Raw genomic sequence first — 16,785 nt, 5'->3', positions numbered from 1 at the left:
CACGGGACATGGATTAATTGAGGTAATAAAAATAAATACTCTGAAATCCAGAACAAACTTCAAACTCTTCCTAATATACTCTACACCAACCTGCTCCAGATAAGCAAGGGCATGTGCTTTTTGGCCCAGCTTGATATCACGGGCTGAGAAAAGACCACCTCTCACCCAATGTGGAGAACGACCCTATGATGAGGCATGCCATTTCGGTGGGGTAGGGTCAGTGCATCCTGAAAGGGCTATACCTCGCATCATGAGGGGCCAACCTGCAAAATTTACCCAGTCCTACTTTTTTTGTGGAACTACACAGTATTGTTGTATATTTTTTATAAGGGATTGGGACGGCAACAGACATCCGATGGACAAATTTCTCGCATTCCCCTCGTTTGTGCATAAAGTTTACATCACAATGTAGCGAATGGACAGAGATGGGCGAGCAGCTTTTACGCGGTAGGTAGAAGACCCACTATACATAAGCCATGCATAAGTATAAATAAACACTTGAGTGGCAGTTTTGGGCCACGCGGAGTCATAAATTCGTGGGTTAGCCATAATAGGGGAATTTGAAGGCACGAGCATTTAAACATTTATACTTCTGATTAAAACGCACCAAAATTCTGGATTACTTTCACTGTTCTCCATACTGAATTTTTCAATTTCTGGTCCCATCTGCGCAACAAACTGGGCCAGTTTCTCAGCTGTATCCTTTGTTGCAGCATCAACTGTGGAAAAAATAAAAAAAACAGACTTAAGTTTACAGCTGCCAGAGCAAAGAACACTTTGTGTCCCAGTCTATAATCTGGATCTCTGAATGTACAGTTTCTTCAAAGAACGTTTACTGAAAAAAGAAAATACAATCAAGTAGGGCGGGCAGGGGGGCTCAAACCTACTACTTGCTTGTAGTGCTGGAAACCCACACGATGTGCAGCAGTCTGTCATCTAGTATTCGGCTCAGATAGTGGTTTCCTCTTCGAATGAGCTTTGGTTTCAAGGGGACTGGTGATCCATCCCTTGAAACCCACAATGTCCCAGCACACAGACTCCACCCTGGGTTGTATTCATCCCAAGCGGGAAAGTGTAAGATAGTCAATACTAAGCATTAGGTCAGTGAACTGGAGAACGAATGTGATTATAAAGTAATTCATCATTAAAGACATCACAAGTGTTGCAGTGAGTTGGCATCCAAGGAGGTGGGTAGGCTACGTCAATCTACAATAATACAAACGCCAAACAGTTTTTTACCAGTAATATTTTCCGTCTGAAGCATATACTACAGTAGCTTGCATACAGCGCATAGACAGAGAAGCATTATACAGCTCTGTATAGCGATGGCTCTGTGGTATGGGCAGTACGGGGGCCGGAACGCCCGATAATTTCAAGATGGCACCCGAATGTGCAGGGCTGTGGGTCTGATCAGCAGGCCCACAGCCACATCTAAGTCGAAAACCAGTAAAGCAAAAAGCAAAAAGTGGGGGTGAACATAGAAAGCAGACCCTACTCTCCTACACAACCCCCCCCCAAACTTAGGGACATTAAACTAACCTTGACCAGTTGAGTCTTCATGTTCTAAGTGGAAATATCTGGAGAGTCCATCTGCATTGGCATGGTCAGTCCCAGGTCTATGTTCCACTGTGAAGTCCATCCCCTGTAGGGAAATGGACCACCTAAGAAGTTTGGGATTTTCACCCTTCATCTGATTTAGCCACAAGAGGGGCTTATGGTCTGTCTGAATCTTGAAGTGAGTGCCAAACAAGTATGGCCTCAGCTTCTTCAGGGCCCAAACCACAGCAAAGGCCTCCCTCTCAATAGCTGACCAACGTTTCTCTCTAGGGGTCAGCCTTCTAGGTAGACAGTTCAGCTGTGGCAGACGCGCACGAAAAGACGTCACCGGGAGACTCCGAGGGGGTGAAAAGACGGAGTGCGAGGGACGGAGGGGGTCGGAAGGGGAGTGGAGAGCGAGGAGATGCACGACAAGGAGAGAGCGACCGAACGCCAACCACAAGGAGCAGCATCCCGAAGACCCGAGGAGGAGGACGGTGCCGAAGAGAAGCCCTGAAACACAGGACAGAGGAACAACGCCGAAGAGTGATGTTTCCCCACCAACCACTGGCTCAGTATCCAGACGCCCCCGAGAGAGACAGGGCGCCGAGATACCCTGCACTACGGTCCCGGAGGGCCGTAGCTCCAGGCAAGTGTCCCTTTTGGTTTCCTGGAGAAGGTTTGCAGGGAGGGGGTTAAAGGGGTTACTGCCTGAGTAAAAGGGGCACATTTTTTCGCTAAACCCTATCACAGTGTCCCCTCCTTCCCCTCTCACCAAACCTCAGGTGATACACAGGCACTGGTGAAGGGATAGCACCATAGTAGAGCTACGGACTGACCAGTGACGGTATTGTGTTAACTGTGTCTCTTTTGGGGACGCAGGGCCCTGGCGGGTAAATGACTGGAGGAGTGCTGACCTGAGAACGAAGGCATCTCAAGTGAAGACTGAAAGCTGGAGACGCTCTTATCCAGCGCTTTGTTCCCCTTTCCTTTCTCAGTTTGTGCTTTGATTAAACCTTCAACACCTGAACAGACTTATGGACAAAATCCCCTTTAAATAAAGTCTCGCCTTAAACCCTACAAAACCCCGTATTAGGCCTCTATAGAGACCCTAAATTCCTAGATAATCTCTGGTGCTAGTGGGAGCCAATACCACAGGCTCCTTAACCACTATAAAAGGCATATGGAATAATATCTGAACAGTAATTTCGATATTTTGCCTTTCCTGCATTTCAATCAACCTGCATTCAATTGTAAACACATCATAAGATTATACAAAGCATTTACTTCACTTACCTGGCCCAGGCTTGACTTTGTTGTAGAAATAAAATAACTTAATATTTTTATATAATCAAAATTGGCCCGAGTTCAGTCTTTGAGTGTGTGACATCATTTGCTGCTGAGTGTGTACAACGAATGTTTAACACTACCCTCTGAAAAAGCCTTACTGCTCGACCACACTACCACAAATAGAGAGTAAGGTGATATCTACATTTAATTCTGCCTACATTTGGGGTTCGACTGGACTCTGTGCACACTATACCTCATTTTGGTATAGTATATACAGAGCCAGCTTCCTACAGTAAATTATCAAGGAACTGAGTTCTAACAGTTGTCTATCATCTGCAATACTACAGCTACCTGGCAGAGACAACAGTTGAACAGACTTTTTTCCCCCACAACACATTAACATATTTTGTAGTTACCAGGCAAATGGGATGAAACTATGTGGAGAGCTTAATTAATTTTAATTCAACCGTTTATAGATGCCTACTATACAATTAGGAAACGGTACTTCACCAGTTTAACTTAATTGTAATGTAGCAGTGTTTTGGTCTCATCACTTATCGGTTGAATTTCCGCTTCTCTATTCCCATACCTGGTTTTCCTGGTTTGTCTTGACGCACTTCTTGTGCAGATGTTTTCCCAGCAGCACTTTTTCGTGTGGTCCCCTTTCTAAGCCCCTCTTGTTGATAGCTAGGACTAGTAAATAAATGGTACATCTTTTTCTTTACACCCCATATGTAGAGCCGTTAAATTGTTATGAAAGAAAGATGTGTGGATGCATTTTTACTGAGGACACTGTTTTACATATTAAAATCTAATACGGCATGTACTGCCAACAGAATAGATACAATGACGCTCCTTTCAAGCATGTACATTCTACATATACCGATTCAAACTGTCATGCACGAGAGCAACTGATTTTAAACAAAGAATGCCGTTAATAGCCTTCTCTCTCTCTGTGTCACTTCATAACACTGATACGCGTCAATAGGCATGTACTTACAAATACAAGGGAAAGGAATGTAAAAAGGTTACGAGAATGCAATCAAGCGACTCGAGAAAATAAAGGAGCATACATGCTGAATACCAATCTCTCAATATCTGGACTCAAGAATATAGAACACAATGTGCCTACCTCCAAGGGATTCAGCATCAATAGTTTCCTTCTTTGGAGTTCCGCTTTTGGAAGAGTCAGTTGTGGGCTTTTTATCGCCGGACTTCCGCTGGTGTGAACCACGTTTTGCTTTTAGCTTTAACATCAGCGAAGCAGAGAGGACAGTCTGGGTACCTATATTCCAGCGTTTCACCTTCCTTCGTCTTGACTCTGCTAATCCCCTCGCAAGTTTTCTCTTGACCTCCAGGGCCTTTCGAGCATACCTTACCGCTCTCATGGACTCAGTAGCAAGGTCTTCCGGTGTCTTTATTTTTTCTGTCTGCATTTCGGACTCCTTTGTAAATTTTTTCACCTTCCGTAATTCTGCCAGTTTTTTCTGATAATACTTGTACTCCTTACTCTTTTCAGCAAACAAAAACCTAAAAACGCATAGCAAGGAGTGACTATCATTCTTACATTAACAGACCGCTATAAATAGGTTTCAAACAGTAACATGTTTTCAATCCAAAGTGACACGAGAGAATGTCAGCCTAGCCACGCACGCATAAGTTAGAGTGCGATATCAGATGTGCCTACCATGCACTTTATCTGATCTAACACAGTCCACAATTGCAGTCAAAATGTAATGAGTAATTTCACAGATATGAAGCCTGACCTATTCAACAGCCTAATACAGTCCTGCTGAACGACCTCCAAGTCTTTCAAATATTCCATTACTTATTCTGTTCTCCGTTAATTGCATAGATTTAAACGGTTAAATAAATTAAGATATGCAAAACAGTTATAAATAAAGTCAAACTTATCTTGGATTTTAAATAATAGTTTGGATAGCTACCCTGTGGGCTTTTTAGGTTTCTCTTTCTTTGTTCAAAGATAATTTGTCTTTAGCAAATAAAAAGATCTTCAACATCTCTTGGAACTTATTCCCAGGAATATAAATTGGTTGCAAGACGTTTTACCGATAAGCTAAGCACTTTGCCAGGATGCACAGTGCTCCTGGCTAGAACGGTAGGACTGCCAGAAGGTGTCAGACATGGCATGCTGCCCCTTGCAAGTGTAGGCAGATGCAAGGGGCCCCTGCATTATATGGGTAATACTTTTTTGGTAAATAAAAACCTTACTTTACATTATGAAGGATACTACAAGTCACCTCAGTAAAGGAGTTCAGCATGTGGCCTTGAGGTTCTGCGTTGTCACAGAACTCTGTGGTGACTTGGAGTGCTTAGAGGGTACAGAAGTGGAGGTATTTGGACCATTACTGATAAAGTATCTGTAAAATCATAATACACAATGTACATTTTAAAAATGTTCTAACACCAGCACACATGCAGCAGGTTTGGGCAGTTACAATCTATTGCAAAGTTGGCCTAATTAAGAGCCAACGCTTTTCAATTGAGTTAAAAACGTAATTTTCTTTGTTGCAATATGGACAGAAGACAAAAAGCATAGGTACACAGTGCCAAAAGGCCACTTGATACAGCAGAATTAGCATAAGCAGGCCCAATAACCCCTGTCGCCCTTAAATGTCAGTCATATGCCCAGTGCACCAGTATCAATTCCCTTCTCTGCTTGTTTAGCTCATGTAAGAAAGGAGTGTGCTGATCCTGTATGACGAAAGCTCCATCTTCTTAGTTTGAAACTCTAAGCCAGTACATGAAACATTAGCATGGATACTTTGAATACAATATTTCCATTCCAATTACAGAAGCAGTCTAATGCCTTTAAACAAGATGGAAATTGACTTCATTCAGGGAATGACTGAACTGATTCCAATAGAGATGGCAATTACTTTTTTGTGAGTGTAGCAGTTTCTAAACTATGCACGCAAGCTCCTGGCCCACAAATTAAATCGCTGCTTCTTAACTTACCAGAATGCAGGTCTCTTTGCTTTGTCTGCAGTTCTAGATCTCCGAGAGTCCATGGCATTCTCAAGAAGACGATCAATCGTCTGAAACACATCAGAATCTATAGGGCGACACAAGGTACACTGAACTATAACTGTGCTTGAATCCAAGCATTGACAAAAGATTACAATTAGTTGAGTGGCAGCTTTTTCTGCAGTGCACCAACCACAGGTTTAGTCAGAAAATTCTTAAATGAATCTAAAAGAATCATTTGCTTATGGCATGCTGTGCAAGTAATATAGCCAAAAAGTTTGCACAATTTCTGCATATCCTCCCACCCAACAAGGATGAGTGGCACTGGTAATCACCACTATACACAGCAGTCAACTCTCTCAAAGGGGTCATTGCAAAAACCAACACAAAGGCAATTTTAAATAAAAAAAAAACTTGCTCCAAGAAATCACACATTACATGAATTTCCAGCACTAATGTTCCTGAGCTGACTTGCAACACTTGACAGCAGGCCAGATATAGAAAGCACTTGCGTCAAGTTTTGCACAAACTCCGATTCCAAGGGAAGCCTGACAAAACTTTGGAGATATATATTTGGAGTTCTTGATATTGAGAAGGCTTTGAAACGGACCAAATGCTATGTATAGAATCTGTCTTGAATTGAAGATGTACTTACTCTCCTCAGTAACCAGAACTTATCATTTTTGTATTTACTTTCAATATTTAATACCATGTTGTCACTTGACCTCAGTAAAGGTCTGCTGCCACCATCAAGATTGGTGTACACTGTAGTAAAGAAGCTAGTTACTTACCAGTAACTACAGTTCTCCAGCACATTTGCCTTTCATAGACTCAAATACTTTAAATATTCTTCTTGATCTCTACTCCGCATTCGATACGGTGAAACATAACATGATTAACCTTCAGGAGAAAAGGATAGTCTATCTTGTCCCGTTCTAAACTTGTTTGCCTCATTCCTGTATAACACAGCTCGAAGAATCAAAGTCAATAAAACCCTTTCAGACATCACTCGGATCTCCATTGGAGTGCCTCAGTGGTTATGGGCTTATTTGTGGAGGTGTATACGAACGTGTGCATGGAGGTAGGCGTCCCCATGGGACAGGAGACAGCTTAAAGAAGAGAGCATTTTCACAACACTGCTTGGTGCGCAATTGGAAGCACACAAACGGGTGGGATTTTTAGGCTTTGTCCAGTACAGAGCATACCACTATATCATCTCTTACCAAAAGAGGGGGCAGCCCTAGCAACTTGAAGATCAATTTCACAATGGTGAGCACAAAAATGGCTATAGGATGTGCACGTGATGGGAAAAGCTTTAAAGAGCCACCATGAAACCATTACCAGAGATATATTTCTGCAAAAAAAACTGAATTGGCTGACCATGTGTAAAGCACAGACATCTTTCAGTTAGCAATAGCGTTACTTTGGTTTGCTAGAAACTTGATCTACCCGCTAAACTTAATAAAGTACTTTGGCCCTTTCCTCAGGACTATAAATCCATGTTCTTAAACATCTTTAGGGACATGACAGTGGAGCAGTTCAAGGAGTGTAACTCGGCTAACAATGAAATGGCAGAACAAGGGAAAATGAACACTTAAAAAAAACAAGAGCTATTGGAGGTAAACTGAGTCGGGAAATAAGCCACACTAAATTGCAAGTATGTGCAGAGAAGATTAATTATAAACATAACCTCGGAAACGGCTGTGGAGAGCGAAGAGAGATAGGTACATGAAATAGCAGGCAGGTTGATTTTCTGGCAGACTCATTTCGCAATCAGGTTAGCTTTGAATTAATTTACCGCTCCAGTCATATTTATCTGCTTACTGTGGTAATAGAAGTTTCCAGAGGCAGTCTGCAGATTAGGTACAGAGGATCACACTGTACTAGAGGTGGGGTTTAGAATCCCTTTCCTGCACGGTTAACACCAATTAACCTGGTGACTACATTCCACACAAATTCCAAGCAATAATAATAGATCAAAAAGCAATTCAAATGCATATTCTCATTCATTCAGTAGCACAATAACTCACTCCTCTAGCCTTGATAATCCCACAGTAAGGCATTCAAATGGCCCAACTATACTGTGAATCCCTCATCTACAAGCCAACGTACACCCCGCCCCCCCCCCCCCCCCCCCCCGACTCAGGAAACCTGATTAGCACCCGAGAACCAAGTTTTGCAAATTTACCTTCAGGCTCCGACTTGATCTGCGAATCATCTTTTTCCTTTTCTGAAAAATTGGTATTAGACTTCATGCGGAACGGTGTGCCACTGTTTTCAAGATAGGATTTAAGATGCGACATGTACTCTTTCCCAAACAGAAAGGAATCATCGAGATTTGGGAATCCGGAAGGTTTTGCCACCTTGCCTCTTAAGCCAATGGTTTCCAGAATTCTCTCCTGCCTCAACCATGTAGCGAGTGAGTAGGTTTGGCCAAAGAGCACCAGGGATTTACGACACAAAGAGATTGTATTTTCTAGAGCAGCAGGCAGCTCAGCAGGATCAAAGCCTTTCTTGAGTTCAAAGGTATTGCAGGCCATAAGCAGGGGAACAACACTCTTCAGAAGCGACTCTTGGATGCTCCTCATGCTTCTATCAAATGGTTTAATCAGTATAAAGAAGTCATTCTTTGTTTGTACTGCATTTTTATTCACCAGCAGGTTTAAAAGATCGTTATCGACTTTGGGACTCTTCAAAGCTGGGTGCTTTAACTCTCTGACCATACTGAAACAGAAATCTCTATGCTCAGGTTTCAGGGAGCATTTGAAAGAAGCTAGTGTTTTGGCACATGCCTCCGTTTCTGCCAAGAAGAGTGCATTGTGCTGCTGATGAAAATCAGAGGAGTGTTTAACTTTGTGAAACTCCGCCCAGTGAATCAACTGACTTCCAACTTTAGAAAAAACATCGCTGTCGTCCACATCAATCTTGGGTTCTCTAACATTCCATGCTTCTTCATCTCTTGTAGGACCAAGCTGAGCAAACGAACCCTCATGAGTCTGCGCTGCTTGGGCTCTAATTTTCTGCCGCACTGATTCATAATCTGGACTCATTATTCCTCTAAATGCTTCTACCCTTCGACTACCTTCAAAGTCACGTTCTTGTGCTCGAAGGGGGCTATGATCTCTGCGTCGAGAAAGAAGAAGTTCTTTTTCTCGCAACCAAGCAGAATCCATAGCAGCTGAGTTTAACTCTCGTCCCCTTAACTCAGTACCAGCAAAATCTCCCTTAAAGTACAGCTGTTCACCTATTGGAGGGCTACGAGACCTTCTACGATCTGGAAAAACAAAATGAAGACTTGCAGACACTTCATCTTCTAACTCCCGAGGGGATGGTCCTGGAAATTCACCTCTACTTGATCGCAAAAACCTTTCCATGTCTCGCAAATCACCTTCATATCTCTCCATTCTTGGGACAGACCTGGAAGGAGCTGAAAGTAATAAAAAGAAAAAAGCTTTAGCCTACATTATAACAAAACTATTGTCACACACATACGGATACCATTTGAGCAGGTGGGGAAGGGGGACGGAAAGGAACCAAGCAGCATGCAATGGCCACAACTTGCATTCAGACCAGCATTTGATGGGCTTTCAATATGAACTACACTCCATTAAAATACATCAATACCAAGATATCCATTCATGTATTTCGTATAATTACCTCACCTAGTTTATTGTAACAATATTTAGCTTGCACAAACATTATAAAATGCTGCATTCCTCCAAAACGTTATACGAGTAGTGGCATGAACCGTCTAACTATAAATACAATGAAAAGTGGCAGTACAAACCCCTTTCTGGAGCTCCAGCCTTCGGGTTAAGGTTGCCTAGAAACATTTTAAAGCTAGAAAAAGTATTTAGGCTGTGCTTTGTTGCACAGCCTGCAAAGTAACATTCGTCCTACTTCAAATTGAAGTTTCTCAATGCCTACATAGACTTTCTGCAAGGTGAGCTTGTGTTTATATTAATGTTACCTAAGAAACAATTGTTCCAACTATAGATCAACAAATGAATCACCTCAGACATCATACAACAAAGGAATCACCTCAGACATCATACAACAAAGGAATCACCTCAGACATCATACAACAAGCATTCAACTTTCATTAAAATTTAAATCAGAAACCCTGCAGTCCTGCAAAAAGTAACTATTTGCCAGCGTGGAGCTGATGGGACAGTGGTGTTCTCGTTAATGCAACAATTTTAACTTCCGTAATCTGCTATGCGGAACAGTTCACATTGATTTAACAAGCATTTACAATGCAATGGTCTCTGCATTGTTAAAGTTAGAGCTATTGGCATTGCTCATGACATTTTTGTTTATATGTTTTAGTTTTTAAAACATTTAACCCCTTGTGCGCTCATGACGGAACCACGCCGTCATGAGCCACGGGAGGCGTGTGCTCATGACGGCGTGGTTCCGTCATGCTGCGACCGTTGGCGGCCGCTCCTCCCACGCGGCACTAATTCCCCGCCTGTGCGGGCGAAATAGAGAGTGGGCGGAGTCGTGACGGAACCACGCCGCCATGAGCACAGCTCGCCCGTGACTCATGACGGCGTGGTTCCGTCATGAGCATGGCGGCGCCACGCTCACCCCTCACCCCCCCCAGCGCTGCGGCGGAATTTGCGCCGCAGCGAAGGGTTTAAAGAAACGGCAGTGTTATTTACAATGTCAATAGCTTAATCACTCTCAAATGCGAGACCTATTGCATTTGCACACAGAGCCACCCACACACACAGAGCCACCCACACACACAGAGCCACCCACACACACACAGCCACCCACACACACACAGCCACCCACACACACACAGCCACCCACACACACACAGCCACCCACACACACACAGCCACCCACACACACACAGCCACCCACACACACACAGCCAGCCACACACACACAGCCAGCCACACACACACAGCCACCCACACACACACAGCCACCCACACACACACAGCCAGCCACACACACACAGCCACCCACACACACACAGCCAGCCACACACACACAGCCACCCACACACAGCCACCCACACACACACAGCCACCCACACACAGCCACACACACACACACACACAGCCACCCACACACACACAACCACCCACACACACACACACAGCCACCCACACACACACAACCACCCACACACACAGCCACCCACACACACAGAGCCACCCACACACACAGAGCCACCCACACACACAGAGCCACCCACACACACAGAGCCACCCACACACACAGAGCCACCCACACACACAGAGCCACCCACACACACAGAGCCACCCACACACACAGAGCCACCACGCATAGAGCCACCTATACATACACAGAGCCACCCACACACACAGAGCCACACATACATACAGAACCACACACAAACACACACACAGAGAGCCACACACATAGATCTAGACACATACACATTGATCATGGGAGCCAAAGCAGAGGTGGTACCCACTTCACCTCCTGTTCAAATGTTAACTGGTCTCTTTGTTGCTTATGGCTGTACTCGCGTGTTAAACTGGTACTAATGGTGTAAAACCTTTCTCCATGCAGTTTTAACATGTAAAAATGACAAACTAATTAAGCAATACCATCACAAAATGCACCGCATTATGATGCATAATGTGCCTTGTAGTGCCCCATAATTTAGTCAATCCTGCAACATATTTGGCTCCTTTCCCGTTGCATAATTCAAATGGCTTTGCAGGTACCATATTGCACCAACATGACTACGAGATTAATGGGGAGCCTTAACCGTCCCAAATGTAATGTTAAGTACGTGACGTTCGACTGCCACACTTAAGTAAATACATTCTCGCATGAACAAACCTAAAGGGCACACACCACAGCAGGCCCAAGTCTGAATAATCACTAAGCTATGTGCACTATGTACAGCAGCGCCACATGCACTACTCGCACAGAAAAGAACTTTCCTCTGTCCAACACCTGAATCTGATCCCACTTCTTGCACCCAGCGAGACTTGTCCTCATGCCTTACATCCAAGAATCACATAAAACACAAAGCCCGCAGCCTGCCCCAGAACCCTTAAGTCGGCTGAGAACCGCAAAAGAAAGAGTTAGGAGAACATATGGTAATACGACCTATCTCGAGACCAACACCTTCCACACAGCAAACCAATCCCAACATACACATGGTTCCCAATCTCCAAAGCACCCCCGAGACCACAACTTACAACATCCCGCAGCATTCCTACGCAGTTTCTGCTCCTTTCACCAGGTCACACCTTAAGCGCTCGCCTCCTCAACACCCACAATGTTCCAGCAACCACGAAGACCCTAAACAGCAATACTCCAAGCTCCGTACTCGCTGCTACCAGTAAGTACACCAAGCTTACACTGATCAGTCTGCTAAACACGTCTCAACGCCCGTCATCCGGCACCAGGGGCCGCGTCCTCTCCGGGACACCCACTTTCACAATGACACCCAACACAAGCTAGAGGCGGGTTTCACTCGGTGCCGATGGAGGAGCATGAACACGCGCAATTGTGCAAACACCATTACTTTGTGCAAGCATTACAGCACACATCACAGCCTCCAAGCATCCACACGACAGCCTCCAAGCATCCACACGCACACACGACAGCCTCCAAGAATCCACACGCGCACACCACAGCCTCCAAGCATCCTCAGGCACACACCAGTTTCTGTCTTGGTATCCCCGGTTCCGGGGCGTGCTCTCATTTACAGTAAGACATCATGGTAAGGCACATAGGCCCCGTTTGCGATTGCCTCGCCCTACCGAGGTGGTGCCCTGGAGAGGACTGGATCCAGCAGGGTTGCGGCCTCTGCTTCTGCTCTCCGCCCTTGCTCGGCAGCAGCAAAGGGGCCGGAGTCCAGTGCATCCGAAGTGAGGCTTTCAAGCCCAGGTTAGAAGTCAAAAGTAGCATTTCCAAACACACTTCAATGAAAGACGGCTACGATTTCCAATACAGCATTATTTAAATAATTATTATTGGCTCCGTTACGGAGCTCTTAACACAAACTAAATTGTTGCTGCTAAAGATCAGGAATTTAGTTGCTGACTCACCTGGGCATCCTCAAAAATAAATGGACGCCGGGACCCCGAGGGACTCACTTAACCCGGACAGGAGCGTAGGGTGGGGGGGTGGGGAGGAGAAGAGCCCAGGAGAAGGGAGGGGCTGAGAGCATGCAGCAGCGCTGGGGCGAGAGAGGTCGAGGGAACAAATCACCCAAGCGGCAGGCCGCAGATTCTCCCGGAGCAGGCTCATGCGTCAGAGCTAAGCGTCACGGGGTAGATCCGGCCCAACATGAACACCACCATCTTTAGCCCGGCGAGAGGGAGCAAGCGCCAGGGGGAGGAGAGCGAACAGCGCCAGCCGGAGAGGACAGGGGGAGGAGTCCAGAGCAGCAGCCGGACACAGGAGCACCAAGGGAGCCGAGAGCAGGGGGAGGGGTCGAGCACCAGCCGGGCCGTGTGGACAGGGATGACGCCATGAACACCACCATCTTTCTCCGAGGTCAAGCAGAAATGCCTCGGAGAAACGCAGCGTTATTTTTGGATTCGGGGGCGTGTTTTTCTTTCTCTCCTCTTCCCATTGGCTGCAATGTTTACATTCCAGAGGAGAGAAAGAAACTAAAAAACACGCCCCCAAATCCGAAAAAGATGGGGCTTAAATGGACAGACGCCCCTCTCCTCCAATGGCTGGCCTCCGTTTAGGAAGCCAGCCAATGAAGAAGAGGGGCGGGTTCAAGCCCCACACTAAGAAACATAAGATCTCGCAGACGAGACTGCGCAAGCGCAGCCTACGCAGGCCGCGACCTAAAAAAGGGCTACATTTAATTTATATCTGCAGAATTCACAAGTTGTCCGAGCATGTTTCCAGCGGTACCTACCATGCAGTTGTAAGTCGCGTAAAGTTTCTCGAATAGCTTCATCCTTTGTTAAGTTGTATTTGCGAACTTTATCGAGCACCAAAGCATCAAATGCATCTCGGGTAATTCTATGTTCCGGCATGTTTTAAACTGAAAAACACAGAAAAGTCATTAAGTGAATAAAACTTAAATTTTCAGTTAGAACAACATTTGAAGGATTATTTAAACACTAAAACCTCAAAACCATCTTTGCTACTATGCGATGCATTTGAAAAATGACAAAGTTATGACAACTCAAACCACACAGGCAAATCACTGCATAAACCGCTTTTGAAATAGACATCAAAAAGCCAGAGGAAAAGAAATTCTATTGTAAGGATCCTTCAGCTCTAGACAAAAGTCAATGATATCGTTTTCAGAAAATAGGTCAGGGAGATGCACTTTCAGATGACACCATAGCAGTTGCCTGAAGCTCAATGGGAAGCAGGAGACAACCTGGGGGTCTAGCAGCATGCTGGAGTTCATCATGGGGGGGGAAACGTGTTATTCCACGCCAAAATCCAACAGATGATGATGAATCCATCAAAATAGGCTCTACAGCACGTTTCTCTAGGTCTAGTGAAAAGAAATATATAGAAATTGCAACCAGTCTCAGAATACAATCTTCACTGGCAACATATACAATAGTCTATAACATATCTCTCAACTGCGGTGCAGTGTCAATTGCACAGCAAAGTCCAGCAAATACGCCTTGAACACAGTAACTCCTGATCAAATACGGACAGGATTTAGTGCCACCCGGGTGCCCCAAAAGTGTGATTTAAGAATCCTACGGTACATATAGTAGCGCTATAAAACTGAAAGCCCTGATATGCAATGGGTGTTGGCCTTCTCTGCCCAGGTTTCTATAACAAGTACCATCTTCAAATGAGGCAGGGTGTTGCTGTACTACAGCGTCTTGCTCCAGGTGTGTAGAAGTCAGCTTTTCCAGAGATACTCGTAGTGACGAGGCACGAGAACTCAGTTCTGAATACTTTTAATGAAAAGAAACATGGCAGTAACCTAAACGGGTAATGCAATCTCCTCTAGCGTATGAACGCTTCACAAACGATTTATTATTTTTTAGGTCTCGCCTGACCCAGCGCATGCACTGGCCTGGCGAGACTTTTTGTGAGGGCTCAAAAAATGCTACCATGGCCAGCCTAGAGCTACAGTGCATGTGCGCAGGCTCGCGCTTAGGAGCAGAGGGACCATATGGCAAACCTCATCATGCTCATTAAGCGCCCGCGATCACTTTCACTTTTGCCCGCGATCACTTTCGCAGCACCCCTTTGATGTTCTCGTTCAAAAAACATCAAAGAACATGTGTTAATGCTTTGCTGCGCCTGTTTGACTTACAATGTGCTTTCTCTTTGCACAAACTCAATGTTTGTGTTCCTTTATTTTGATATGCTTTTAGTATTACTGTCACACACACACACACATACAACCACACCAAGCATTGGCATAGCCAATAGGTCTCGCCTTTGGGACCTTATAAGTGTTTAGCCACGCAACAGTTGATGTGGTTGCACCAAGGAAGGGGAGAGGATGGGGTCCGTCTGCTGCGCTGCTGCCTCTGGTGCAGGAAACCAGGGTTCGAGCCTCGAGGTCGCGTCCACATCCTGTGATTCTGGGCAAATCACTTAATCTCCCCGTGCCTGAATATGTAATGTAAATACGGTGCTATGTAAAGCGCTCCAATACCTTCGGGTCGAGATCGCGCTATATAAATATGCAAAATAAATAAATACATTTTTAAAAAAAGAAAAAGGATATTGTGCTGCATAACTAAATACTTAGAAGGTCCCAAAGGCGAGACATATTGGCTATGCCAATGCTCGTTTAAATAGAGATCTGGCAACCAGCCTACAGGTGCCCTAATGCGGTTCGGGGAAGAGCTGCACGAAGAACCAATCTCGTGGTGATGAATGGCAGAAGAGAAAGATCTCAACGGGCTAGTCAGGAGAAAGGGCTGAAGCTTTGACGGCTGAAGAGGCCAAAGGCATGTCAACCTCACGCCAATGCAGGTAAGTCACTTAGATAATATTAAGGTATTTTTATTTCAAGATTAGTTAAAGGAAATTGGGAGGCGAGCATCAAAAGACGGTTTTACCTCTACACCGCAACAAAAATAAAACCAACAGATTCATCAAATACAAGAATAAAGAGATTTAACCCGTTCATAAATTATAGTTAAAATATACACAAAGCTGATACATTAAATACGTGTATAGATATATACACAGAATATATCACCTCCAAGACTTTACAAAACCCGCCGATAAAAAACACGGATTGGCTACCGCTTTTATTCATAAAAAGGGATCAGAGGCGCTTTGAGGCGAGGTCCTGGCAGTGCCGGTGCCCGGAGGAGGTGGTTTTAGCCCCCTGAAGCCAGAAAATGTTCCCTTGACCCAAAATGGCGTCCGCAGCCATTGCCGTGAGATGCAAGGCCCGGGTGACTAGTGCGGAAAAGGGGGTTCGGGAGAGTGACTCTTACCGGACACTGGGGTGTCTGCTCCTCGCCGCCGGTCACCGGAGTCCAACGCACCGACCCGACCGCTCGCCGCACGCCCGTGACGTCACAACAGGAACAACGCACTGCCGGGCGCAGCAAAGACAAAAGAAGGACCAGCCTCCGAGCGAAACGGAAGTACGTCACTGCGCTGCGACCGTGACGGCCATGATGCACAGGAACCATGGTTCTCAATCTTTTGAGTTTTGTGGCCCCCGCTTAATAATTACTGGAACACCCCCTCCACTGAACGGAGTCTTTGTTAACCTTGGAACTCCCCCAATGAGTAATTACTGGAAGATGGGGATTCCAGCAGAAACATTGTCTTTCATTTTGTACCACAAAAAAAAAAATACAGAAGCAAGCGATTATCAGATAAAGATACAATATCTTATTGTAAGAACAAACATAAATAAAAATCAACATTTTATAGTAAAGATTGGAACTGTTCTAAATCTAATTGAGGCCACTCATCCATCATACTATATTCTCTTTGATGCTCTTAAACTGCTCCCATTAATCAATCTGAAACTACCAACTTAGTAAATTTTAAGCCTTT

General features: G+C 44.9%; 1 protein-coding gene across 1 annotated transcript in view; it reads right to left on the bottom strand.

Annotated features, from left to right (window-relative positions):
• The window catches only part of LOC146772275 (SURP and G-patch domain-containing protein 2-like), a 48,192-nt gene extending 31,826 nt beyond the window's left edge, over positions 1 to 16,366 (bottom strand). The window contains exons 1-6 of the mRNA XM_085639885.1: positions 16,212 to 16,366; positions 13,691 to 13,819; positions 8,003 to 9,241; positions 5,806 to 5,902; positions 3,959 to 4,356; positions 608 to 719 (exon numbers count right to left, since the gene is read on the bottom strand). Coding sequence (XP_085496011.1) covers positions 608 to 719; positions 3,959 to 4,356; positions 5,806 to 5,902; positions 8,003 to 9,241; positions 13,691 to 13,811 — 1,967 coding nt within the window. The 5' untranslated portion in view covers positions 13,812 to 13,819; positions 16,212 to 16,366. The remainder of the gene's footprint in view (positions 1 to 607; positions 720 to 3,958; positions 4,357 to 5,805; positions 5,903 to 8,002; positions 9,242 to 13,690; positions 13,820 to 16,211) is intronic.
• Positions 16,367 to 16,785: the final 419 nt, after the last annotated feature.

The sequence above is a fragment of the Triturus cristatus genome, chromosome 12, assembly GCF_964204655.1.
Source record: "Triturus cristatus chromosome 12, aTriCri1.1, whole genome shotgun sequence".
Classification (NCBI taxonomy): domain Eukaryota; kingdom Metazoa; phylum Chordata; class Amphibia; order Caudata; family Salamandridae; genus Triturus; species Triturus cristatus.
Note: the sequence above shows the minus strand (reverse complement) of the source record. Positions and strands in the feature narration are given on the sequence as shown.